The 26965-nt window shown below is 46.3% G+C and overlaps 1 protein-coding gene and 1 long non-coding RNA gene across 3 annotated transcripts; both read right to left on the bottom strand.

The window, feature by feature from the left end:
- Positions 1-292: 292 nt before the first annotated feature.
- On the bottom strand, positions 293-12108 carry LOC137336138 (uncharacterized). Its single transcript, XR_010966581.1, has 4 exons — positions 11653-12108; positions 7692-7779; positions 1629-1724; positions 293-706 (listed from the first exon to the last, which is right to left on the bottom strand). It is a non-coding gene; the product is annotated as an uncharacterized lncRNA (long non-coding RNA).
- A 1188-nt stretch (positions 12109-13296) lies between these two features.
- Positions 13297-21738, bottom strand: mrps24 (mitochondrial ribosomal protein S24). Of its 2 annotated transcripts, none has more exons than XM_068001623.1 (4): positions 21536-21738; positions 16555-16635; positions 14971-15082; positions 13297-14450 (listed from the first exon to the last, which is right to left on the bottom strand). In XM_068001623.1, exons 1-4 carry the CDS (start codon positions 21575-21577, stop codon positions 14167-14169), a joined length of 519 nt encoding a protein of 172 aa, XP_067857724.1. In that variant the 5' UTR covers positions 21578-21738; the 3' UTR covers positions 13297-14166. The 2 variants fall into 2 exon arrangements, with proteins under 2 accessions (XP_067857724.1, XP_067857723.1); XM_068001622.1 differs by lacking the exon at positions 21536-21738 and adding an exon at positions 19936-20089.
- Between the last annotated feature and the right edge of the window lie 5227 nt (positions 21739-26965).

Genomic DNA, 26965 nt, shown 5'->3' with positions numbered 1-26965 from the left:
CACCTGCACTTTGAGTGATGGAGACTGTGAAACAGCTCTCCCTCAACTGGGCAAATACATCAGGGATCTAATGGTGCATCAGCTGAAGGGTCACGACCAGAATGTTGGAGACTGCAGTCCAAGACCTTCCAAATCTAATGCTCAATAATTAATGTTTGGAAGAAAGACCTTGTATTTCTGGAGCACCTTTCACCACCTCAAGCTGTCCCAGTGAACATCACATCCAACAAAGTATTTTTGAAATGTAATGACTGTTGTTACAAGTCACAATTTGTGAAAATTTATTAAAGGAAAATCTTGTGCAACTGAAATTTATACACTGACATCTGGCAAAATCTCAAGTCCAACACAGCTGGAAACATATGTTAAGGGGGTCAAACCATCAGGTGCAGGGCACGTGAGAGAATACACTGTCAATCAACTGGAATTAGGAACTTACATTTATAAAAGTTCCATGTACGCTTCAGCACATTAATAACAGATTTATTTTAACAAGTCACCATTTACCATTCATCACTAATCTGTAAATCACAAGATTTTGTATGTTCCATTTCTCATTAAAGTGCATGTTTTCGGGTCAGGATACAATCAAACAGTCAGCTGCTTCTCCACACAGCAGCTCCATCTCAGGTAATCCACCTCTACTTCCTCCTACGTTCTGGCCACTCTCCACAGAAAGATGCTCCATCTCACCAGATTAATCAGCCTGCAAGACAAACATGTTTCTCCAGTTTAAATCTGTGTTGCAATTTTTAGTGCAACATGGTTTCTGCTTGTGTGCTTTGAAGAGTTTGTCTCTGAGCAGAGATCTTCGCCTCCATTTTTACAGTGGATTTCTGTCCCATGCTTTAAGGTGCCCCCCATGACATTTAAAATGTTATCGAAAAAATTACCAAATAAACTTAAATTGATTAACAATTATTCTTAGATGATGTGATGAGGCTGAATGTACTTTTCAGTTATGAAACCCAGTGCATTGCAGAGCCCCATTCAACAGCCACCATTTTGGTTAATCTAATCCAGTTTGTCAGCTGCTTCTGAAATTGAATTAAAGCAGATGCAATGGCACTTCCATATCATGCGACAGAGCATCCCAGTTTAGCACTCTGAAGCATGTTACGTGCAGTTGAATATTGATTGTTAGTTTGAAGCACCACTGCTGCACTTTGCTGTGTTCAGGCTCAGTTTCCTAACATTTCTCTGACTTTTTCTGCAACTTTTTCTTGAAACAAGGAACGGCCATGAACATCAATGTGGGATTGTTGTGGCAATTCCTCCCGTGTGCTCACAAAATGGGCAATAAAGCCAGGCCCAATGTGCAGCAATTTTGGGTGAGAATCTCAGTAAACCTGGAATGAGAAAAGGCCATTTAGTCCATCAAGGCCATTCCTCTCCCAGTCTGTGCATGATCTATCTCTTTGGTGGGACTCTGCTCCGCCCGTTAATCGGAGGGAAAATTCTTCATCAATAATCCCCAAACCTCGAAGGTAATTCGACAAAACTCTAGAATCTTCTTTCATTCACATATCCCCATTATTTAACCCTGCCCCACTGTCATCCAGATATTGCCCCCTACCCCCAGCACTCATGTATTTTTCAAACATTTCTCATTAAAAATAATTTGATACCTTCTGTGAACGCAATCTGAAAACAGTGAGGACCTAAGCAACCACGTTCCTTAAGGTTCCGATTTCATCTATTTCACATTCCACAGTGTCTCCACGCTGCAAGAAATTCAAACAAAATTAGCAGCACATTTTATCTGTAAAAGGTATAGAATCATAGAATCATAGAAGTTACAACATGGAAACAGGCCCTTCGGCCCAACATGTCCATGTCGCCCAGTTTATACCACTAAGCTAGTCCCAATTGCCTGCACTTGGCCCATATCCCTCGATACCCATCTTCCCCATGTAACTGTCCAAATGCTTTTTAAAAGACAAAATTGTACCCGCCTCTACTACTGCCTCTGGCAGCTCGTTCCAGACACTCACCACCCTTTGAGTGAAAAAATTGCCCCTCTGGATCCTTTTGTATCTCTCCCCTCTCACCTTAAATCTATGCCCCCTCGTTATAGACTCCCCTACCTTTGGGAAAAGATTTTGACTATCGACCTTATCTATGCCCCTCATTATTTTATAGACTTCTATAAGATCACCCCTTAACCTCCTACTCTCCAGGGAATAAAGTCCCAGTCTGTCTAACCTCTCCCTGTAAGTCAAACCATCAAGTCCCGGTAGCATCCTAGTAAATCTTTTCTGCACTCTTTCTAGTTTAATAATATCCTTTCTATAATAGGGTGACCAGAATTGTACACAGTACTCCAAGTGTGGCCTCACCAATGCCCTGTACAACTTCAACAAGACATCCCAACTCCTGCATTCAATGTTCTGACCAATGAAACCAAGCATGCTGAATGCCTTCTTCACCACCCTATCCACCTGTGACTCCACTTTCAAGGAGCTATGAATCTGTACTCCTAGATCTCTTTGTTCTATAACTCTCCCCAACGCCCTACCATTAACGGAGTAGGTCCTGGCCCGATTCGATCTACCAAAATGCATCACCTCACATTTATCTAAATTAAACTCCATCTGCCATTCATCGGCCCACTGGCCCAATTTATCAAGATCCCGTTGCAATCCTAGATAACCTTCTTCACTGTCCACAATGCCACCAATCTTGGTGTCATCTGCAAACTTACCAGCCATGCCTCCTAAATTCTCATCCAAATCATTAATATAAATAACAAATAACAGCGGACCCAGCACCGATCCCTGAGGCACACTGCTGGACACAGGCATCCAGTTTGAAAAACAACCCTCGACAACCACCCTCTGTCTTCTGTCGTCAAGCCAATTTTGTATCCAATTGGCTACCTCACCTTGGATCCCATGAGATTTAACCTTATGTAACAACCTACCATGCGGTACCTTGTCAAATGCTTTGCTGAAGTCCATGTAGACCACGTCTACTGCACAGCCCTCATCTATCTTCTTGGTTACCCCTTCAAAAAACTCAATCAAATTCGTGAGACATGATTTTCCTCTCACAAAACCATGCTGACTGTTCCTAATTAGTCCCTGCCTCTCCAAATGCCTGTAGATTCTGTCCCTCAGAATACCCTCTAACAACTTACCCACTACAGATGTCAGGCTCACTGGTCTGTAGTTCCCAGGCTTTTCCCTGCCGCCCTTCTTAAACAAAGGCACAACATTTGCTACCCTCCAATCTTCAGGCACCTCACCTGTAGCGGTGGATGATTCAAATATCTCTGCTAGGGGACCCGCAATTTCCTCCCTAACCTCCCATAACGTCCTGGGATACATTTCATCAGGTCCCGGAGATTTATCTACCTTGATGCGCGTTAAGACTTCCAGCACCTCCCTCTCTGTAATATGTACACTCCTCAAGACATCACTATTTATTTCCCCAAGTTCCCTAACATCCATGCCTTTCTCAACCGTAAATACCGATGTGAAATATTCATTCAGGATCTCACCCATCTCTTGTGGTTCCGCACATAGATGACCTTGTTGATCCTTAAGAGGCCCTACTCTCTCCCTAGTTACCCTTTTGCCCTTTATGTATTTGTAGAAGCTCTTTGGATTCACCTTTGCCTGATCTGCCAAAGCAATCTCATATCCCCTTTTTGCCCTCCTGATTTCTCTCTTAACTCTACTCCGGCAATCTCTATACTCTTCAAGGGATCCACTTGATCCCAGCTGCCTATGCATGTCATATGCCTCCTTCTTATTTTTGACTAGTGCCTCAATCTCCCGAGTCATCCAAGGTTCCCTACTTCTACCAGCCTTGCCCTTCACTTTATAAGGAATGTGCTTACACTGAACCCTGGTTAACACACTTTTGAAAGCCTCCCACTTACCAGACGTCCCTTTGCCTGCCAACAGACTCTCCCAATCAACTTCTGAAAGTTCCTGTCTAATACCATCAAAATTGGCCTTTCCCCAATTTAGAATTTTAACTTTTGGGCCAGACCTATCCTTCTCCATAGCTATCTTAAAACTAATGGAATTATGATCACTGAGACTTTACAGAGCTGGTGAATATTACAAAAGTAAACAAACTGACTTAGATTATGAACAGGGTTTGTAAAGGTGACGGGTTCACTTATTGTCATTATTCTGTGGAATCCAGATCATTTTGAACTTAATGGGTCAGTTACCCCGCTGATCTTTCAGGCAGCAATTCCAGGCTCCACTATCTCTCGACAGATGGCACCATGATCCTTTCAATCAGCAAATGAGGGAGGATTCATTCTGAACCTGCTCGTTAGGAGGCATTTCAGATCGGCCACTGCTTGATGAAGCAACTTGTCCTGCCCCAGTACCTGGCTTCTGGAAAGCCTTCCCTGAATAAACTCCAAAATAAACTGAAATCTCACTCTATCAGAGTGCATCTTGCAATTACTCTGGGTTTTCGTAGGTTTTCTTCAGAAAGGCTGTAACATCGCCCTAAAATTATATTTATGATATGGGCATGGAACCCTGCCCAACACATTTCCCCTTTGCTCGCCTCTTCAGACCTCTGTGTTCCTGTGAATGAAGATTAAAATGGTAGGTCCTGGTGATACTCATTTCTGCAATAAACCGTTTACTCGTCTCTGCAATAAACCATTTACTCATCTGGCACAACAACTTGGCTGTATTTAGACGCCCTATGTTCCTACCTAGGGGAATTTCTTTTGCTACAGAAGTCAGTATTCTCACTTCCATCCATCTCCTGGAGCTCGAATGTGGGTTGCTGATTTATATATTCTAAGAGTCTCTTGCCCTGTATGTGGACAACCAGCCATCCCACTCTGTAAGACTCTGCACCTTCTTATATTCCATGTGGACATATAGTCTGGGGTCTGCTATTTTTAAACAGAGACTTCGCTGCAGGTGTTCCTCAGGGAAGCATCCTTGACCCAACCATCAGCTGCTTCATCAATGACCCTCCCTCCATCATAAGGTCTGGAGAGGGACTGTTTGCTGATGATTCTACAATGTTCAACTCCATTCACAATTCCTCTGATAATGAAGTAGCCCATGGCAGCCTTGGACTTGGATAACTTCCAGGTTTAGGCTGTTAGGAGGCAGGTAATATTCGCAACACACAAGTGCCAGACATGCCCATCTCCAACAAGCAAAGGTCCTACAATCTCCTCCTGACCTTCAATGACACCACCATGGCCGAGTCCCCCACCAACTACGGTGGGGGAATCTCTATTAACCAGAGGCTTAACTGGACCAGCCATATCAACAATGTGGCTACAAGAGCAGCTCAGAAGCTGTGACAAGTGGCTCACCTCCTGACCCCTCAAAGCCTCTCCACCATCTACAAGGCTGAAGTCAGGAGTATGATGAAATACTCACCACTTATCTGGATGGATTCAGCTGAAACAACACTCACGTCCCCTTGGATTGGAAAATTGCCAATGTCACTCCATTATTTAAGAAGGATAGGAGAGATAAACAAGGAAATTATAGGCCTTTAGTCTAACGTCAGTTGTGGGGAAGTTACCAGAATATGAGCTGATCGGAGAGAGCCAGCATGGGTTTGTATCGGGTAAGTCATGTCTAACGAATCTAGTTGAATTTTTTGACGAGCTAACTAATGTGGTAGATAGGGGAGTATCTATGAATGTTATTTATGTGGACTTCCAGAAGGCATTCAACAAGGTTCTGCATAAGGGACTGTTAACAGAAATGAGAGCACATGGAATTGGAGGCAACCTATTGGCTTGGATAGGGAATTGGTTAGGAGGTAGGAGACAGAGAGTTGGGATCATGGGTATGTACTCAATTTAGCAGGATGTGACTAGTGGTGTCCCCCAGGGATCTGTGCTGGGGCCTCAGCTTCTCACTATATTTATAAATGAGTTGGATGAAGGGAGAGCCGTATGTCTGAGTTTGCTGATGATACCAAGTTAGGTGGCACAGTAGATAGGAGCAAAAAGTTGCAATGTGACATTGATAGATTAAGTGAGTGGGCAAAACTGTGGCAGAGGGAGTTCAATGTGGGAAAGTGTGAGGTCATCTACTTTGCACCTAAGAAAGATAGATCAGAATATTTTCTAAATGGCGAGAAAGTAGGAACTGTGGATGAGCAGAGAGATTTAGGGGTCCAAGTACAGAAATCACTCAAAGTTGTGGACAGGTACAAAAAATAATTAAAAAGGCTAATGGAATGTCGGCCTTTATATCAAGAGGGCCGGAATACGAAGGGTGGAAGTTATGTTCCAGCTGCACAGAACTCTGGTTAGACCCCATCTGGAGTACAGCACTCAGTTCCAGGATCACAACTCAGGAAGGATAGATTGGCCTGGGAGCGAGTGCAGCACAGATTCACCAGAATGATACCGGGGCTAAAAGGGTTAAATTATGACAACAGGTTGCATAGACTAGGCTTGTATTCCCTTGAATATGGAAGATCAAGGGGTGATTTAATTGAGGTGTTTGAGATGATTAAAGGATTTGATAGGATAGATAGAGAGAAACTATTTCCTCTGGTGGTAGAGTCCAGAACAAGGGGGCGTAACATCAAAATTAGAGCTCGGCCGTTCAGGGGTGATGTCAGAAAGCACTTCTTCACACAAAGGGGAGTGGAATTTGGAACTCACTCCCCCAAAAAGTTGTTGAGGCTGGGGGTCAATTAAAAGTTTCAAAACTGAGATTGATAGACTTTTGTTAGGCTTAATTCGTGTATTACGGGTTCGGGAACCAAGGCGGGTAAATGGAGTTAAGATATTGATCAGCTACAATGTAAGTGAATGGCGGAACAGGCTCAAGAGTTTGAATGGCCTACTCCTGTTCCTAAGAAGCTCAACAACAGTGAAGACAGAACAGTCCGCTTGATTGGCGCCCTTGCTACTAGTCTCAGTATCCACCCCCTCCACCACCAGCACACTGTGCAGTCTGTGCTATCGAGAGGATGTACTTCAACAGCACTTCCAGCTCCGTGAACTGTGCCACCGAGAAGGACAGGAGCATCAAAATCATGGGATCACCATCTTCTCCAAGTTCCCCTCCAAGTCACACACTATCCTGACTTGGACATATACTGCCCATTCCTTCATCATGGCTGGGTCAAAATCCTCATATTCCCTGCCTAACAACTTCATGGGGACACCATCATCACAAGGGCTGCAGCAGTTCAAGGAGAAAGCTTGTCTGGGCAATAAAAATGTGGCTCTGCCAGTGTCGGCCACATTCCAAGAACACATTTTAAAAGAAATCTCGGCCAGGGTGGCAAAAGGACGTTATAATTGGCTTCAGTGGTCCTTGGCAAGAGGGAAATATTAGCCTGGCTGCTCATCATCATCCAGGGACTCCTGCTGGAAAGTCCACACATGGACATCAGGTGAGGACAGGATCGGATTCTGCTGTGTTGCTCCCTTTTATCAAATAGACTACTGACGTTCACTATCACAGCTCACACATGATTAATGGTGATTTGGATGAGACAGCAGAGTGCTGTTGGTGCCCGTGGAAAATTACCCACATATTACGGCATACGGAGCGGCAAGGTTTTATTGGTGTTGAAATGGAGAGCGGCTTGAATTTGCATTTATATTGTGCTTCACTGCATCTCTCAGAAATGTTTCAAAACACCTTACAGACAATGAATGATTTACAAGTAAAGTCACTGTCGTTATTTAGGTGAAGGCAAGAATCAACACCACTTACTTTGAGGAACACAGGCGGTTTCCTGAATACTCCAACTCCAGATGGTGTTCCAGTTAAGAAAACATCTCCTGGATGCAGGGTCGCAAACCTGAATTGGCAACAAGGCACTGTGAAAATGGTGTTCTGGTAACAGAATGGAAATCTAGTGCAAATGGCTTTTTAGCAAGCACTGCTAATAGAGATCAGGTAGACATACGGATCAAATCCCATTCACCCAAACCCACTCATATTTAGCATTCTTTTTCCCAGTTTTATTGATCAGTTTGTGCTGGGAAGGAGGAATTCCTAAAAGTTAAATTTAAATGTTCGGGATTACCTATTCTCAGCGCTGCTCACGAGCACTTGAAACAACTGAGCAGCATTGAGAGGAGGCAATCCTCAGCAGCTGAATGTAAATTTTAGGCATTCTTCCTTATTCGTTAACTGTTAACTCTCTTTCCCTGGACTTTAATGAAATGAAGTTGATCTTTTTCACAGGGAAGCATTGCGGATGGTGTACCGACAGTTTGAACAGTTCAACAGCCGTTTGTCAATTAGCAGTTTAAATCCTTAATGTGCTGTTCAAACTGCTCAGCTGCCACCTCTGAATGTCGAAATCAGAACTTGCCCAAATCAACTGTAATAGAAAGAAATTAGTAACAAAGAATCGTTCACATCCTCAGGTTGTCCCAAGGCAATTCACGACCAATGAATTACTTTTTGAAGTGTAGTCACTGTTGCTATGTCGGTAAACGGGGAGGTTTGCTAGCACTGTTGGTGGGGGTTTAAACTAACTTGGCAGGGGGATGGGATACAGAGTGGAGCTACAATAGGGGGTGATGTGCAGCCAAATTTAGAGAAAATATAGAGAAAAAAACAAGTCAGCTTGGAAGACAAGGCAAATATGTAAGGGCAAGGCTGGATGGCATCTATTTTAATGCAAGGAGTCTTGCGAATAAGGTGGATGAACTGAAGGTGTTGATAAACACATGGGAGTATGATATTGTTGCTGTCACAGAGACATGGTTGAGGGAGGGGCAAGACTGGCAGCTCAATATTCCGGGGTACAGAATCTTCAGGTGAGACAGAGGGGGAGGTATAAGAGGAGGGGGGGGGTCGCAATATTAATTAAAGAATCAATTACTGCCATAAGGAGGAACGATATATTAGCAGGTTCCTCTAATGAGGCCATATGGGTGGAGCTTAAAAACAAAAAGGGGGCAAGCACTTTGATGGGAGTGTACTATAGGCCCCCAAACAGTCAGGGGGAGATAGAGGAACAGATATGTAGGCAAATCTCAGAAAATTGTGCAAATAATAGGGTAATAATAGTGGGGGATTTCAACTTCCCCAATATTAACTGGGATACTCAGAGTGTAAAAGGCTTAGAGGGTATAAAATTCTTAACGTGCATCCAGGAGAACTTTTTGAGCCAGCATGTAGAAAGTCCTACAAGAGAGGGGGCGGTACTGGACCTAATTCTAGGGAATGTGGCCGGCCAAGTGGAAGAAGTGCTAGTAGGTGAGCACTTTGGTGACAGTGACCATAATTCGGTGAGATTTAAGGTGGTCATGGAAAAGGACAGGGAGGGGCCGGAAATAAAGGTTCTAAATTGGGGGAAGGCCGATTTTAATAGGATAAGGCAGGATCTGCCCAAAATGGACTGGGATCAGCTGCTTGTAGGAAAATCCGCATCGGAGCAATGGGAGTCTTTCAGAAGGGAGATTGAGACCATACAATGGCAACATGTTCCCGTAAAGGTCAAGGGTGGTTCCAAGAACTCCAGGGAACCTTGGCTGTCAGGGGATATACGAGAATGGATTAGGAAAAAAAGGAGGGCTTTTGGCAGATACAAAAGGCTAAAGACGGAGGAGTACAAAAAGTGCAGGGGGATACTTAAAAAAGAAATTAGGAGATCAAGGAGGGGCCATGAAATAACACTGGCGAGCAAAATAAAGGAAAATCCTAAGATGTTTTATAAGTATATTAAGGGTAAGAGGATGACTAGGGAAAAAATAGGGCCCATTAGGGACAAAAATGGCAATCTGTGTGTGGAGCCGGCAGATGTAGGAGGGGTTCTAAATGAATTTTTTGCATCTGTTTTCACTATGGAGAAGGACGATGTAGACATAGAAATACGGCAGGGGGACTGTGATATACTCAAACATATTAACATCGAGCGGGAGGAGGTATCGGCGGTTTTAGCAGTCCTAAAAATGGATAAATCCCCAGGCCCGGACGAAATGTATCCCAGGCTACTGTGTGAGGCAAAGGAGGAGATTGCAGGGGCTCTAACACATATATTCAGAACCTCTCTGGCCACAGGGGATGTGCCAGAGGACTGGAGAACCGCTAATGTAGTACCATTATTCAAGAAGGGGAGTAGGGAAAAACCGGGGAACTACAGGCCAGTGAGCCTAACATCAGTGGTAGGAAAATTATTGGAAAAAATTCTGAAGGACAAAATTAGTCTCCACTTGGAGAAGCAAGGATTAATCAGGGATAGTCAACATGACTTTGTCAAGGGAAGATCATGTCTGACTAATTTGATTGAATTTTTTGAGGGGGTGACTAGGCGTGTGGATGAGGGTAACGCAGTGGATGTGGTATACATGGATTTCAGTAAGGCCTTCGATAAAGTCCCGCACAGGAGACTGGTCAAGAAGGTACGAGCCCATGGAATCCAGGGTGCTTTGGCACTTTGGATACAAAACTGGCTTAGTGGCAGAAGGCAGAGGGTGATGGTCGAAGGTTGTTTTTGTGACTGGAAGCCTGTGGCCAGTGGGGTACCACAGGGATCGGTGCTGGGTCCCTTGCTGTTTGTGGTCTACATTAACGACTTGGATATGAATGTAAAAGGTATGATCAGTAAGTTCGCTGATGATACAAAAATTGGTAGGGTGGTAAATAGCGAGGAGGATAGCCTCAGTCTGCAGGACGATATAGATGGGTTGGTCAGATGGGCGGAACAGTGGCAAATGGAATTTAACCCGGAAAAGTGTGAGGTGATGCACTTTGGAGGGACTAACAAGGCAAGGGAATACACAATGAATGGGAGGACCCTAGGCAAGACAGAGGGTCAGAGGGATCTTGGTGTGCAAGTTCACAGATCCCTGAAGGTGGCGGAACAGGTAGATAAGGTGGTAAAGAAGGCATATGGGATACTTGCCTTTATTAGCCGAGGCATAGAATATAAGAGCAAGGAGGTTATGATGGAGCTGTATAAAACACTGGTTAGGCCACAGCTGGAGTACTGTGTGCAGTTCTGGTCGCCACACTACAGGAAGGATGTGATCGCTTTGGAGAGGGTGCAGAGGAGATTCACCAGGATGTTACCAGGGCTGGAGCGCTTCAGCTATGATGAGAGACTGGGAAGATTGGGTTTGTTTTCCTTGGAGCAGAGGAGGCTGAGGGGGGACATGATTGAGGTGTACAAAATTATGAGGGGCACAGATAGGATGGATACTAAGGAGCTTTTTCCCTTCGTTGAGGGTTCTATAACAAAGGGGCATAGATTCAAGGTAAAAGGCGGGAGGTTTAGAGGGGATTTGAGAAAGAACTTTTTCACCCAGAGGGTGGTTGGAGTCTGGAACTCACTGCCTGAAAGGGTTGTGGAGGCAGGAACCCTCACAACATTCAAGAAGCATTTGGATGAGCACTTGAAATGCCATAGCATACAAGGCTACGGACCAAATGCTGGAATATGGGATTAGATTAGACAGGGCTTGATGGCCGGCGCGGACACGATGGGCCGAAGGGCCTCTATCCGTGCTGTATAACTCTATAACTCTATGACTCTAAACACAGCAGCCAATTTATGCACAGCAAGGTCCCACAGACATGACTTATAGGACCAATTAATGTGTTTTGCCAGTGTTCATTGAGGGATAAATGATGCTGGGGATCTTTTACCAAACACCCGAACGGACCTTACTTGAACACCTCATTTGAAAGACAGCACTTCCAACAATGTAGCACTCACTTCTACTGCACTGAAGGATAACTAAATTGCACTGTAATCCATGAGTCTGAGGTAGAAATCTTGAATTAACTGTGGTGTTGATTGTCATCAGAAAATGCTGACAGCACTCAGCGGGTCAGGCAGCGTCTGTGGAGAGAGAAACAGAGTTAATGTTTCAGGTCGATGACCTTTCATCGAAACTGGAAGAAGTTCGAGATTTAACAGTTTATAAGAAAGTACAGAGCTGGGGGAAAGAACAAAGGGGAAGATCTTTGATAGAGTGGAGGGAAGGAGTGTTTAAATGACAAAAGGAATGATGGTGCAAGGCAAGAGGGGGTGGTAATGGGACTAGTAAAGAAACAAAAGATGGGTCCAGCCTGATCAAACACGAGAAGGGAAACAGAAAGTAATGAAGGTGAACAAGGTAAAAGAGACAAACGGAAATCCCGTAGGAGATAGAAGCACAACTTCTCCAAGGTGGGGCATTCCTGGAAGAGCAGTAGCAGTGAATTAAACACTAAAACAAAAGCAAAATACTTTATTTCTAGCTTCTTCCAATTCTGACGATAGGTCATCGACCTGAAACGTCAACCGTTTCTCTCCCAACAGATGCTACCTGATCTGCTGAGTATTTCCAGCATTTTCTATTTTTATTTCAGATTTCCAGCATCTGCAGTTTTTTGCTGTCATCTCTTCTGTTCCTTTTTGAAAACTTACTGGTCTGGTTTGCCCTCTTTTGTTCTAAACTTCTCCCGGGTGCACTTTGTTTCCCACGTTTCTCCCATTTGCCTCCTTATAGTTTGAACTTCGCTCCATATGTCTGTACGTTTACTTGTGCCTGTCGTGTAGTTTTTAAACCTCTGGGATTGCCAGCTCTTTGAACTTACCTGCTTGTACAGAAACTCTGCTGTGTTTTGGAGGTAGGATTGCGGCATTCCTGGAGTGCAGTTGTCCCATTGTGCGCTATTGATTTATTAATGATGTTCACGGAGTCTGCAAGCCTTTTAATGTTCTGCTGCCACTATCCAGCTCTTTGGTGTCTGTGTGCTTTGATGTTTTTGGAAGTCGGCGATAGTCTTGTGGAGCAGTTGCCACCCAGAAGTTATTTCTCATGTCCCAGTTTTAAACTACTAAGTCAACACAGACCCGAACCACCATCCGCAGGTCCAGGAGGGGAGGATTGCTTGACTGCTTGGTAGTAGAGCATATCTTACAGCCCAGGTGGCCATTCGACCCATCATGTCTGTGCCGGCTCTTTGAAAGAGCTCGTATTAGTCCCATTGAGTTGTGCCTTCAGATTCATTTTGTCTTCCTGTCTCTAAAAGAACTTGACCTTTAACAGATACTGGCTTCAGATTAGGAACTTGTCTTATGAAGATTTACCAAAGAAAATCATAAATTTCAAAGAGCCGGCACAGGCACGATGGGCTGAATCGCCTCCTTCCGTGCTGTACCATACTATGAACAAGTCCAAAAATGCAGTTTTGCTGCTCTCCTCTTGTAATGAGAGGATGCTGCTGCAGAGGGCAGCAAACATGACTGGCCCTTCAACTTCCAGTGGTTTAAACAATCATCTTTCCCTTGTCTTTCCAAGCTATGTTTAAAATATTCAACAAATGGTGAATGTTGAATAGATTACAGTCCAAGTAAAATATAGTTCCAAAAGTAGTTACAATGAGCAATTTATTAATACAAGACTTCAACTGTACAGCACATTTACAATAGCAGATAGTCTCTTTGATAGTAAAATGGCCATATATGCTTTAAAATTTTGCATCAGTCTGATACAATGTTCTTTTGATGTGACTGTAAGACTGGGGTGTACTACAATCTGCACATAGATGCTGCAGCAAATTGTCCACTAAAACAACCTAAAAATGGAAAATGCTGCAGAGTTCAGGGGCTTTCATCTTGGTCCCCCCATCTCAATTCAACAGAAAAAAAAGTCTGGCTGTGGCTCCACTGGTCCACAATATCGCATGACTACCACTACCCACTGGGCACCCATTTTACATTTATTTCCCTCATTTACAAGTCAACCACCATTATTCCCCAATCAAGCGAATGGGTTAGGGAGGTATTTCTGACTAATTTTACCAGTTTTTCCCCTACTTCCCTTCGGGCAGAGCACTTCAATGAGAACTGCAGTCAGAGATGCTTGGAGAGCTCAGTAACTTAATGCACCTCAATGAAATGGCCTGGAAGTTTCGTAGTGCCTTTGCAACTTCTTATACTGGAGAGGACATGGAGTTCAGAGCAAGTAGCCTGACGCCCACATTCACAAACCCCATGGTATTTTAATGTGTGCTACACCCAAGAACACACTGTATGATTTCTGAGAAGAAGGCTGAAGGGACAAAATTAGATAAGGTAGCAAAGAAAAATGCCCCAGGTAAATTACTGCAGCACTTTCTGTTTGAAGTGTCCAAAATAATAGGTAGAGCAGAGCTTTCTTCAATAAAAAAAAACAACCAGGTAACGACACTCATCGAATAATGAGAGCACGTTCCAGGAGGTATCATTCTGTGCATACCGTCAAATGTATTTATACACAATCTTCTTATCAACTGTCTGCACTTCCATCTTGACTGGACATTTATACAGGTAGGAGAGGAGAGTCTCGGTATAACCTATTAGGAAATAGAACTTTTGCGGTGGCAATTTCTGTACTAAGACTAGGCAGATGACAATGACGTTTGCTCTTCTCTTTATCACTGCTTCATTGGCCAGACATCCGTGGAACGTTCCATAGATAAACTTGCGGATGAAAACGTCTTCTATTGTGCGGTCTGCAGCTCCTTCTTCGCCATCCAGATTGCCTGAATCAAGTTGAAGATATTTAATATCCTTTCTAGGTTTATTTTTCACTGTGTAATGCACTGGCATCTCTCGAGCAACATTAAGCGGATGCCAGATAATAACACAAGTACTACCACAGACTGCCCTCAAGAGCCACCCTCGGGCAGATCTGACCAGAACCTCTCCTGTGTTTGGTTGTCCGATCCATTTTTCACTGTTAATAATATAGATGGCAGGACTATTTGAAAATATAACAGCATAAACAGATTAAACAGCATTTAAATATAAATCGTTCAACTATATCTTATCTAATTTAATATTACTATGCATTAGGTTCTCCGACAAGCTATTCTGTTACAGCGCTTTCTTCGGGAAGCTGTAAACAATTTGATTGCCCCCATATTCTGGTAGATTCAATGCATTTTTATGAACTGTACTGCTACTTTTACGGAGTTCCCGGGAGTATTTTGTACTCAAAGAGCCATATTCAGAAGGCAATACTGTGTCAGAAGAAAGAAAATAAAGTTACAAGTCGCTTACTGGTGTGTTGGGACAGCCAACCTTTCCTGTGAGCAATGAAGTGAGGTGGGTGTGCCTGCTCATAAGTAACTGGCTTATCACCCTTGGCAACACGGACTCGGGCGGCTCGGTTCTAGAAAAAGGATTCAATGTTTTAGTTTCTATTCCTTAATATACGGTGAATTTTTTGGTCCATTTCTTTCACCCCTCCCTCTCAAAATAAGAACAAAAGCATCCTGTTGAAAAATGAGGCTGGGCAGCAACATATGATGCTCCCCCCACCCCACCCGACACAAACAAACTGTTGAAAAATTAGGTAAAGCAGCAACATACGCTGCCCTTTTCCCCCCCCCCCACCTCTCCCCCCTCCTCACACAACACACTGCACAGAATTCAACAACTTGCACTCAGACAGCATCTGCCTCATCATGAAATTTCCCAAGGTGCTTTATAGTGGAAGTGACGAACACAGAGCAGGAAGTAGAAGTTAGCAGAGGTGACTTTAGGCAGTCAGGCAGGTCAGTTTTGAAGATGTTTAAGAAGAGAATTTCACAGTGTAGGGGCATGGTGGCTGAAGACAGAGGAGATGTGCAATAGACCAGGGTCACAAAATTGGAAGAAGCAAGCAGGGGCACAGTGTTGGGGAAAAAAATAAATCACAGAATTATGGTGGAGGGAGAAAGAACTTTGACTCCACTGATTTTTTTCTGCTCTAAATATTATAATGGGAGATAGTTAAACTGTCACTGGCGTCTCCAAGTGTTTTACACTTTAAACTGCTGTTTAGGACAGCCTGGAATTGTTATTTTACATGACATTATGAGTGGGAACAGTGGGCGGAGGATAGAATTCCCCAATTATGAGTGGGAAAGCCGAGACTCTAACCTGCAGCCGAACATTGTAACTAGGGATGACTGGAAAGCATTAGTAATTGTACAGATTGCTCACATTTATGGTTATGAGCAATAACCCTACTAGTTACAAGCACTTACCAGAAGACTAGATTTAAAAACATGTAATCAGACAGCCCATTCTGAGAATCAGAATCAGATTTTGACTTTTAGCTAATGTTGCCAGCAGTAATTTCTAGACTGCAAACCTACAGTGAATGAATTTTAAATTCACTGCCTGCAATTACCTCTCCATTTCTCCTTAGGTCTTCCCCCCCCCCCTCCAGCCCCCCCACAATTTTGTCAAGCAAGTCTTCTCCCTCTTCCACCAGTTAAAGCTTCATCAAAGTTTGCCTCAGGTCAACAATTTAGTTAAGTCTGATTTCCGACATTCGAGTTCAGAGGAGTAGTTACAACCACCCGAAACAATAATACTCTTGCTTGTAGTCCCAAGGCACTATTTCAAAGAAGAGCGGGGGAGTTCTCCACAGTGTCCTGGGCCAATATTTATCCCTCAACCAACATCACGAAAACAGATGATCTGGTCAATATCACATTGCTAAATGTGGGACCTTGCTGTGTCCAAAATGGCTGCCTCGTTTCCAACATTACAACAGTGACGACACTTCTAAAGTACCTTCTTGACTGTAAAGCGCTTTGGGATGTCCTGGGGTCGTGAAAGGTGCTATGGAAATGCAAGTCTTTCTTTCTTTACCTTGAAGCATGATGCTGTGGTCTGAATACTCCTTCTCCATGCAACAGTCCACGCACTCCCACATCGCCAAGATAACAAAACCTGTAATTCAAATTTACAGTGTTAGTGTCTTCAAAGTGGGTAACTTTTTTTTTAAAAGAAAGCTCGATGCAAGCTTAAATTGCAAACTTAATCAATTACTAACATGAAAGCAAAGTTTTTCCTCCTCAGCAAAATTTATTGAACCGGGTCTTCCTTAACACATAATAGTTTACACTAAATACCTTCACTTCCATGCAGGCTGACCTGTCATGACTGACCAACTACTACCTCACCACCACCTCTCTCAACCCCTCCACTGCCTCGGATTTGTCATGCTGCTTGTTTGACATCCAGGAGTCGACGAGCAGAAATTTCCTCCAACTAAATATTGGGAAGACTGAAGCCACTTTCTTCGGCCCCGCCACAAACTCCGTTCCATCCCTCTCCCTGGCCACTATCTGAAGCTCAACCAGACCGTTCACAACCTATTTGACCCTATGAGCTTCCGACCCCATATCCGCTCCATCACAAAGTCCGCCTACTTCCACCTCCGTAACACCAACCGTCTCCGTCCCTGCCTCAGCTCATCTGCTGCTGAAACCCTCATCCATGCCTTTGTTAGCTCTAGACTTAACTATTCCATTGCTCTCCTGGCCAACCTCCCATCTTCCACCCTCCATAAACTTGAGCTCATCCAAAATTCTGCTGCCCGTATCCTAACTTGCAACGAGTCCCGTTCACCCATCACCCCGTGCTTGCCATTTTAATTCCCTGTCCCACTCCCACCTCTCTGTCCTTGGCCTCTTACACTGTTCCAATGAAGCTCAATGGAAGCTCGAGGAACAGCACCTTATCTTTCATTTAGGCACTCGACAACCCTTCTTGCTCAACATTGAAACCATAACCACTGCTCCCATTTTTTCTGGACTGCAAGTGCTGGTAATGGTTCTGCTGTTGCCATTCACAGCTACTTCAGACCCATCTTTTGTTTCTTAACCTGTCCCATTATCAGCCTCCTTGACTTGCAACATCGTCCCTTTTGTCATTTAATCACTCTTATCCTCTAGCCGATCACAGACCTTCCCCTTTGTTCTTTCCTCCCCTCCCTTTTCCTGGCTCTGTACATTCTCGGCGTTGACTTCAACTGCACCATCGACGAGGCTGGACGATCCGGCAGAGCCGACAGCAAACTGGACGCCACGCTCCTGATGGAAGTGGTGAAAGACGCCAAGCTATGCGAGGTCTTCAGCAACCCTGCAGATGGAGCGGTGCGTCAATACACCTGGTCCAGACCAGACGTCCGTTCCAGGATAGACTTCCTGTTTGAGTCCCTGACGCTCAAGGTTCGATCCACCAAGGTCACACCAGTGTTCTTCTCTGACCACTGCCTCCTCCTGGCCGACTGTCACCTACAGGACGATCAGAGAGTGGGCAGGGGGATATAGAAGCTGAACGTGAAACTGTTGACCCCGGGAAACATTGAGGAACTGAAGAGGGATTACAAAGATTGGAGAACCGTAAAGCCCCTCTTTGATTCCCTGGTGCACTGGTGGGAAGCTATCAAGGCGAACATCAAGAGTTTCTTCATCCTCAAAGGTGTTCAGAAGGCAAGAGAGGCAGAGGGAAACGTCCCGACTCCAGAAAAGCATGCAGAATCTTCTCCTGCTGCAGTCGATGGGGATCGATGTCGGGGAGGAACTCAGAGAGGTGAAGGACCAGCAAGCCTCGCTCTTTGCCTCCGAGGCCTCCAAGATCATCTTCCGGTCCAGAGTCTGCTCCGTGGAGCAGGATGATACTTACTCGTGTTTCTTCTTCCAAAAGGTGCCCAGAGAGAGCTGTGATCAGCAGCCTGAAGGAAGAGGATGGCTCGGTCACGTCCTCGCAGCCCGACATACTGAGGATCTGAAAATCCTTTTATGCCGGACTGTACGACGCGAAGCCCACAGACAGCGCGGCCTCCCAGTCCTTCTTGTCGTCGATCACGGAGGTTCTAGACGACAGCAAGCAGGAGAGTCTGGATCACCCGCTAACTCAGGACGAACTGACAAAGGCCGTCCGTTCCTTCAAGAAGAGTAAGACTCCCGGAAGCGACAGCTTACCGGTGGAGTTGTACTTGGCTCTGTGGAACTGGATAGGCCCAGACCTGCTGGAAGTGTACGGGGGTATGCTCCTGGAAGGCAGCATGTCAGACTGTATGAGGAAAGGCATCATCACCCTCATCTACAAGCAGAAGGGGGAAAGGGAAGAAATCAAAAATTGGCAACCCATCTCACTACTTAACGTGGACTACAAAATTCTGTCCAAGGTCATCGCCAATCGGGTCAAGTCAGCCCTGGAGGTGGTGATCCACCCCGATCAAACCTGCGCCGTACCCGGCAGGAAGATCTTTGATAGCCTGGTGCTACTCAGGGATACAATCGCCTACGTACAGGACAGGGAGGTGAACACCTGCCTGATCAGCCTGGACCAGGAGAAGGCCTTTGACAGAATATCCCACATGTACATGATGGATGTGCTCTCCAAAATGGGGTTTGGGGAGGGAATCCGCAATTGGATCCAACTGCTCTACACAAACATCAGTAGCGCAGTTTCAATCAACGGGTGGGAATCAGAAAGCTTTCCGATCAAATCTGGAGTCCTCCATCTTGTTTGTGTGTTGCATCGAACCCTTTGCCGAGTCCATCAGGAGGGATGTGGGCATAAGAGGGGTGATGATCCCAGGCAGTGGAGGCACTCAGGTCAAGGCCTCCCTGTACATGGGCGACGTTGCCGTCTTTTGCTTGGATCAGCTGTTGGTCCGCAGATTGATGAGCATCTGCGACCAGTTCAAACTGGCCTCGGGGGCCAGGGTAAATTGTAGCAAGAGCGAGGCCATGTTCTTTGGGAACTGGACCGACCGATCCTTTGTCCCCTTCACCGTCAGGTCGGATTACCTGAAAGTGCTGGGGATCTGGTTCGGGGGGGGGGGGGGGGGCCGGGGCGTGCACCAAAAACTGGGAGGAGCGGATTGTCAAGGTCAAGCAGAAACTGGGACTGTGGGATTGACGATCCCTCTCGATTGTGGGCAAGAACCTGGTCATCAGGTCCGAGGTGCTCTCGGTGTTGCTGTACGTGGCGCTGGTCTGGCCCATACCTCGCTCCTGCGCTGCGACAGTCACCCGAGCCATCTTCCACTTTATCTGGAGATCAAAAATGGACCGTGTCCACAGGAACACGATGTACAAATCTCCAGAGAAAGGGGGGAAAGGCGTGCCCAATGTGGCCCTCATCCTGATGGCCACCTTTGTGTGCGGCTGCATCAAGCTGTGCGTAGACCCTCGGTACGCAAACACAAAGTGTCACTACGTGCTGAGGTTTTACCTGTCCCCAGTGTTGAGGAGGATGGGCCTGGCCACACTGCCACGGAACGCTCCGTCCAGTTGGACCGTTCCGCCCCACTTGTCCTTCGTGGAAAAGTTTGTGCAGAAAAACACCTTTGACCACAAGGCAATCAGCAAGTGGTCCGCACATAACGTCCTCGAGACCCTGCGGGAAAAGGAGATGGTGGATCCTGTCAGTTGGTTCCCTGAGCAGACTGTCAATGTCATTTGGCAGAACGCCTCATCGCCAGAGCTGTTAAACAAGCACCAAGACCTAGCTTGGCTGGTGGTGAGAAGGGCCCTTCCTGTCAGATCCTTTATGCACTCACGGAGTCTCAGCGCCACTGCGCGCTGTCCCCGAGGAGGCTGCGGTGGAGACGAGACTGTCACCCATCTCCTTCTGGAATGTGCCTTTGCAAAGAAGGTCTGGAGACAGATGCAGTGGTATCTGTCCAGGTTCGTCCCGAGCAGTTCCGTAACACAGGACTCTGCTCTACGGACTGTTCCTGGGGACGCACACCGAGACGGACATCAACTGCTGCTGGAAGACCATCAACTCGGTGAAAGACGCCCTTTGGTCTGCCCGAAACTTGCTGGTCTTCCAGTGCAAGGAGCTGTCCTCGACCGAGTGTTGCAGACTGGCACATTCCAAGGTCCAGGACAACGTGCTCGACGCACTGAGGATGGGTGCAGCCGCCGCAAAGGCTCTGTGGGGAAAGGCAACCATGTGGAGCCTTCCCGCCAATGTATACTGAGGGGCTGAAATTATGGAAAAAACCCCTCGGACAGAATGTAAAATTCAAATTGATGTAATGTACCTTTAATGAATCTGTAATCAATAATCTGTATTGAGTGTAATGCAATGAAGCACCCTTGAGTGTCACAAACTGTAATTATGTACAATGTGTTCATTGAACTGTACTTGATGTAACCTGTAAATTGTATAATCTGTATTGTGTACGTTTGGAATGTGAAATGACAACTGTATTGTATGTATTGTAGCAAATTTTATGAAGAAAGTATATTTTTTGAAAAAAAAAACTTCCAGTTCTGACAAAAGGTCTTCGACCTGAAACGTTAACTCAGTTTCTTTCTGCACAGATGCTGCCTCACTTGCTGAGCTTTTCCAGCACTTTCTGTTTTTGTTATGGTCACCTGTCCTGATATCTCCTAATGTGGCTCGGTGTTTGATAACGCTCCTGTGAAGCGCCTTTGGACGCTTTATTTCGTTAAAGGCGTTGTATAAATGCTGCCATATAAAAGAGGGGAAAAAATGAGGAAAGCTGATGAAGGGTCTGCCCTCCCCGAACCATTAATTTACCGTTTCTCTGTTCAGATGCTGACAGAACTATTGTGTGTTTCCAACATTTTCTGTTTTAATTGCTCTGTGTCGGCTTCTGTGTTTTTTTTTAAACAAATTACAATTATCTCAATCACCATGTCAGTGCCAATTGAAGAGAAAGGTCCGCAAACCTCAGCACTTTATAAACATCTCATTCGTTCTGCTACTCCTGTTAGATAAAACATATAAGCGCAAGCACCGAGGGTACAGATTAAATATTATAAAAATGATGAATATTAATAAAAATGCATTTATTTACCTGCAGATTGCAGAAACCCCGAAAAAGTGCGGGCGCCGCCATATTGGATTCGCATCGGATTATGGGGCTACGATTTAAAATAATTGCGATTTTTACATATGTATATACATTTTGAATATATATATAGATGTATGGTTATTAAAAAGCCGTGCAATGATTAAAATAAAATAGCCATGAATAAAACAGCTCGGGTTACTTGACTGCGATTTTCGTAACGGTCATTGCGCGCGCTGCCCACGAGAGGGGGGGGGAGAGCTGTGCGCATGCGTGGTTGTCGGGCAGGCGGTGTGGAGGTGAGAAGCGGGAAGGCGGAGTGAGGTAGGCGGCGAGGCGGAGGCATATCGGTTTTAAAAGGAGTGCCTTTTTCCTCGAAGGCTCAGAGTTCTCGGTGTTTGGCCGACCTCCCTTCGCGTGCCCCATTTGCGACGGAGTCGGTGCGCGGTGGTTGGCGAGCGGAACCGAACCGAACCGAACCTCGGATTCGCTGTGGGGGAGAAACTGCCGGCGAAATTTAAATTGAGACTTTAATTGTCCTCCAGTCACCGCCAGTCCCCATCGCATTTAAAGCCGGTACAGTTGAGGGAAGCGAATGGTTGAGATTTTTGGCCATGCTTCAGAACCACATGGAGGGAGGGAGGGCGGGCGCTCCTTGGCTATGAAGGAGCGGGTCGGTGGGGATGGGGATGGGAGGGAGGGAGAGACCAAGAGACCAGATGGGAATGGGGATGGGAGGGAGAGAGACCAGGTGGGAATGGGGATGGGAGGGAGAGAGAGAGAGAGACCAGGTGGGAATGGGGATGGGAGGGAGAGAGAGAGAGAGACCAGGTGGGAATGGGGATGGGAGGGGGAGAGAGAGAGAGAGACCAGATGGGAATGGGGATGGGAGGGAGAGAGAGAGAGACCAGGTGGGAATGGGGATGGGAGCAGGAGAGAGAGAGAGACCAGGTGGGAATGGGGATGGGAGGGGGAGACAGAGAGAGAGACCAGGTGGGAATGGGGATGGGAGAGAGAGAGAGAGACCAGATGGGGATGGGAGGGAGGGAGAGAGAGAGACCAGATGGGGATGGGAGGGAGAGAGAGAGAGAGACCAGGTGGGAATGGGGATGGGAGGGAGAGAGAGAGAGAGACCAGGTGGGAATGGGGATGGGAGCAGGAGAGAGAGACCAGGTGGGAATGGGGATGGGAGAGAGAGAGAGAGACCAGGTGGGAATGGAGATGGGATGGAGAGAGAGAGAGACCAGGTGGGAATGGGGATGGGAGAGAGAGAGAGACCAGGTGGGAATGGAGATGGGAGAGAGAGAGAAAGAGACCAGGTGTGAATGGGGATGGGAAGGAGAGAGAGAGAGAGAGTGACCAGGTGGGATTGGGGATGGAAGAGAGAGAGAGAGTGACCAGGTGGGAATGGGGATGGGAGAGAGAGAGAGAGACCAGGTGGGAATGGGGTGGGAGCGGGAGAGAGAGAGAGAGAGACCAGGTGGGAATGGGGATGGGTGGGAGAGAAGGAGAGACCAGGTGGGAATGGGGATGGGAAGGGGAAGAGAGAGAGAGACCGGATGGGGATGGGAGGGAGGGAGAGAGAGAGAGAGACCAGGTGGGAATGGGGATGGGAGGGAGAGAGAGAGAGAGACCAGATGGGAATGGGGATGGGAGGGAGAGAGAGAGAGACCAGATGGGAATGGGGATGGGAGGGAGAGAGAGAGAGAGAGAGACCAGGTGGGAATGGGGATAGGAGGGGGAGAGAGAGAGACCAGATGGGGATGGGAGAGAGAGAGAGAGAGACCAGGTGGGAATGGGGATGGGAGGGGGAGAGAGTGAGAGACCAGGTGGGAATGGGGATGGGCGGGAGAGAGAGAAAGAGACCAGGTGGGAATGGGGATGGGAGGGAGAGAGAGAGAGAAAGACCACGTCGGAATGGGGATGTGAGGGAGAGAGAGAGAGAGAGACTAGGTGGGAATGGGAATGGGGATGGGAGGGGGAGAGAGAGAGACCAGATGGGAATGGGGATGGGAGGGGGAGAGAGCGAGAGACCAGGTGGGAATGGGGATGGGAGAGAGAGAGAGAGACCAGGTGGGAATGGGGATGGGAGGGAGGTAGGGAGAGAGAGAGAGAGACAAGATGGGAATGGGGATGGGAGGGAGAGAGAGGGAGAGACCAGATGGGGATGGGAGGGAGGGAGAGAGAGAGAGAGAGACCAGGTGGGAATGGGGATGGGAGGGAGAAAGAGAGAGAGAGACCAGGTGGGAATGGGGATGGGAGGGAGGGTGGGAGAGAGAGAGAGACCAGGTGGGGATGGGAGGGGGAGAGAGAGAGAGAGACCAGGTGGGAATGGGGATGGGAGGGGGAGAGAGAGAGAGAGACCAGATGGGACTGGAGATGGGAGGGGGAGGGAGAGAGAGAGACCAGATGAGACTGGAGATGGGAGGGGGAGGGAGAGAGAGAGACCAGATGGGAATGGGGTTGGGAGGGAGAGAGAGAGAGACCAGATGGGAATGGGGATGGGAGGGAGAGAGAGAGAGAGAGACCAGATGGGAATTGGGATGGGAGGGAGGGAGAGAGAGAGAGAGAGACCAGGTGGGAATGAGGATGGGAGGGAGAGAGAGAGAGACCAGGTGGGAATGCGGATGGGAGGGAGGGAGAGAGACCAGATGGGACTGGGGATGGGAGGGAGGGAGAGAGAGACCAGGTGGGAATGGGGATGGGAGGGAGCGAGGGAGGGAGAGAGAGAGACTAGGTAGGAATGGGGATGAGAGGGAGAGAGAGAGAGAGACCAGGTAGGAATGGGGATGAGAGGGAGAGAGAGAGACCAGGTAGGAATGGGGATGAGAGGGAGAGAGACCAGGTGGGAATGGGGATGGGAGGGAGGGAGAGAGAGACCAGGTGGGACGGGGATTATCAGAGAGATGGGGTTGGAGAAGGTGCAAGTCCCTGCGAGTAGAGACCAGGTTCCCACTCGACATTCTGGGTTTACATCCAGCAGGATAACTTGTGTCTGGTGTGTCTTATGGTTATGACCATGGAAGAAGGAGCTTTTCATCTTGCAGCCTGTCAGACTGCGAATCCTTCCACTATTTCACACTTTTCACTGAAGGGAAGAGTGTGAAGATATGACAACATCCTGGATTGGAAAAAGGTTCCCCACTTTCCCTCCCCGTTTTCTTTGGGGTGTGAACGGATTTTGGGGCAGTCTCTGCCCCTCCATGTCAACATTGTAACACTTGACTACAATTTCACCTTGAGTATGGGAGATTGAGGGGTGATCCGATCCAGGTGTTTGAAATGTTAAAAGGAATCAGTAGGGTAGATGCAGAGAAACTATTTCCTCTGATGGGGGAATCAAGAACAAGGGACGAAATCTTGAAATTAGAGCTAGGCCATTTAGGAATCAGGAAGCACTTCTTCATACAGAGTCCTAGAAATCTGGAACTCTCTTCCCCCGAAAAGCTGAAAATGCTGGGGGAGAATTGGAGCTTTAAAGATTCAGATTGATAGATTTTTGTTCGGCAAGGGTATCAAGGGATATGGATCAAAGGTGGGTAAATGTAGTTGAGATGCAAATCAGCCATGATTTAATTGAATGGTGGAGCAAGCCCGAGGGGCTGAATGGCCTACTCCTGTTCCTAATGGTCCTATGTAGTGCACTGGGGCTTCTTAATTTCTGTTATGCAGTCACACTCATCAGACCTCAGCCTGTGAGAAACAACAACTTGCATTTATATCGCAGCTTTATTGCCACACTGTGGCACTTTTTTTGTACATGAGCACTGTTGTGCAGATAATATATTTTGTTGCCCAATAGTTCCAAGTCTGACTTTTTGAAAAAAGTTTGAAATGCAAATGTAACATTTGCCAAGACCTGCTGAAACAAAATATTAGGCCATTTACTCCAGCACAGACTTCAGAATTGGTCTAGATGTTTTTCCAAATATTTAAGCATCTCAATTGATGCATGTGAGCTGGCCATGGGTCTCGAGTGCAGCTGGATTGTCAGTGTATTTCCAATATTTCTTTAAAAAAATCAAAAATTAATTGGTACAAAATTCTGCTTTTGTACTAATTATCTCGGAGCAAAATCATTTTCTTAGAAGAAATGCTATACCTGTTGCTGTGCTTTCGGTTTTGTGCCCTCATTCCACGAGACTTGAGCCTGCATGGAAATGGCAATTTCTGCACAACATTCAACAGGATTTTTATGGACAGCACCACATACTGTTGAAAAATAATTTGCAGTGTGCGTTGAGGTCCAGAAACGAATATAACTAAGTTTGCATAAAAATTGAACTTGGCTTCGTTTGGAAGCAAACCTAAGAGACTATTTTGTAAAATAGCCATTTTAATAAAACCCAGTAGTAATTTGTAAAATGAGTTGTCATTCAGATGCAAACTGGTATTCTGTACAATCAAATTCACATTCAAGTTTTCTAATAATTTTACAGGTCATACACTTCTAGATATTAATTGCTGACAACATGCCATGGATGTTGCAACCTTTAAGCCACTACTTACAGAATGGTGAATTGGGCAAATTTCTGTGCTGGGTTATTAAAAAATTTACTTCATGAAAACTTAGGTCCAACATTTATTCTCAGTAGTTTAATCTTCAGAAAATGAATGGATGATGTCATGGCTTTGCGCACTCATCAACGACTTGCATTTATATAGCGCCTTTAGAATAGCAGAACATCCCAAGGAGCTTCAAAGGAGCGTAATCAAACAAAATTTAACGTTGAGCCACTTAAGGACATATTAGCACAGATGACCAAAAGCTTGGCCACAGAGCGTCTTGATGGAGGATAGAGAGGTAGAAAGCTGGAGAGGTTTAGGGAGGGAATTCCAGAGCATAGAGTCAAGGCAGCTGAAGGCATGGTCGCCAGTGGCGGAGCAATGAAAATCGGGGATGTGCAAGAGGCCAGAATTGTAGACGTGCAGAGATCTTGGAGGGTTCTAGGGCTGGAGGTGATTACAGAGATAGGGAGGGGCGAGGCCATGGAGTGATTTGAAAACAAGGATGAGAATTTTAAAATCGAGGCGTTGCCAGACTGGGAGCCAATGTAGGTCAGCAAGGACAGGGGTGATGGGTGAACGGGACTTGGTGCAAGTTAGGATACGGGCAGCACAGTTTTGGATGAGCTCAAGTTTATGGAGGGTGCAAGGTTGGAGGTCGGCCAAGAGAGTATTTGAATAGTCAAGTCTAGAGGTAACAAAGGCATGGATGAGGGTTTCTGCAGCAGATGAGCTGAGGCAGGAGCAGAGATGGGTGATGTTACAGAGGTGGAAGTAGGCGGTCTTGGTGATGGACAGGATATGGGTTCGGAAGCTCAGCTTACATAGGAACATGGGAACAGGAGTAGGCCATTCAGCCCCTCGAGCCCGCTCCGCCATTTGATAAGATCATGGCTGATCTGTGATCTAACTCCATATACCTGCCTTTGG

This window comes from Heptranchias perlo, chromosome 20 (genome assembly GCF_035084215.1).
Source record: "Heptranchias perlo isolate sHepPer1 chromosome 20, sHepPer1.hap1, whole genome shotgun sequence".
NCBI lineage: Eukaryota > Metazoa > Chordata > Chondrichthyes > Hexanchiformes > Hexanchidae > Heptranchias > Heptranchias perlo.
This window is presented reverse-complemented; position numbering and strand designations above follow the sequence as displayed.

Excerpts from the sequence above, each read along its gene's own strand:
- mrps24 (XM_068001622.1), bottom strand. The coding sequence starts at position 20,085 with ATGTGCGGACCACTTGCTGATTGCCTTGTGGTCAAAGGTGTTTTTCTG. Across the intron at positions 15,083-16,554 it reads CCACAGCATCATGCTTCAAG|AACCGAGCCGCCCGAGTCCG; the intron begins GTAAAGAAAGAA and ends TCCTTTTTCTAG. Across the intron at positions 14,451-14,970 it reads TTGGCTGTCCCAACACACCA|GCAATCTGGATGGCGAAGAA; the intron begins GTAAGCGACTTG and ends AACTTGATTCAG.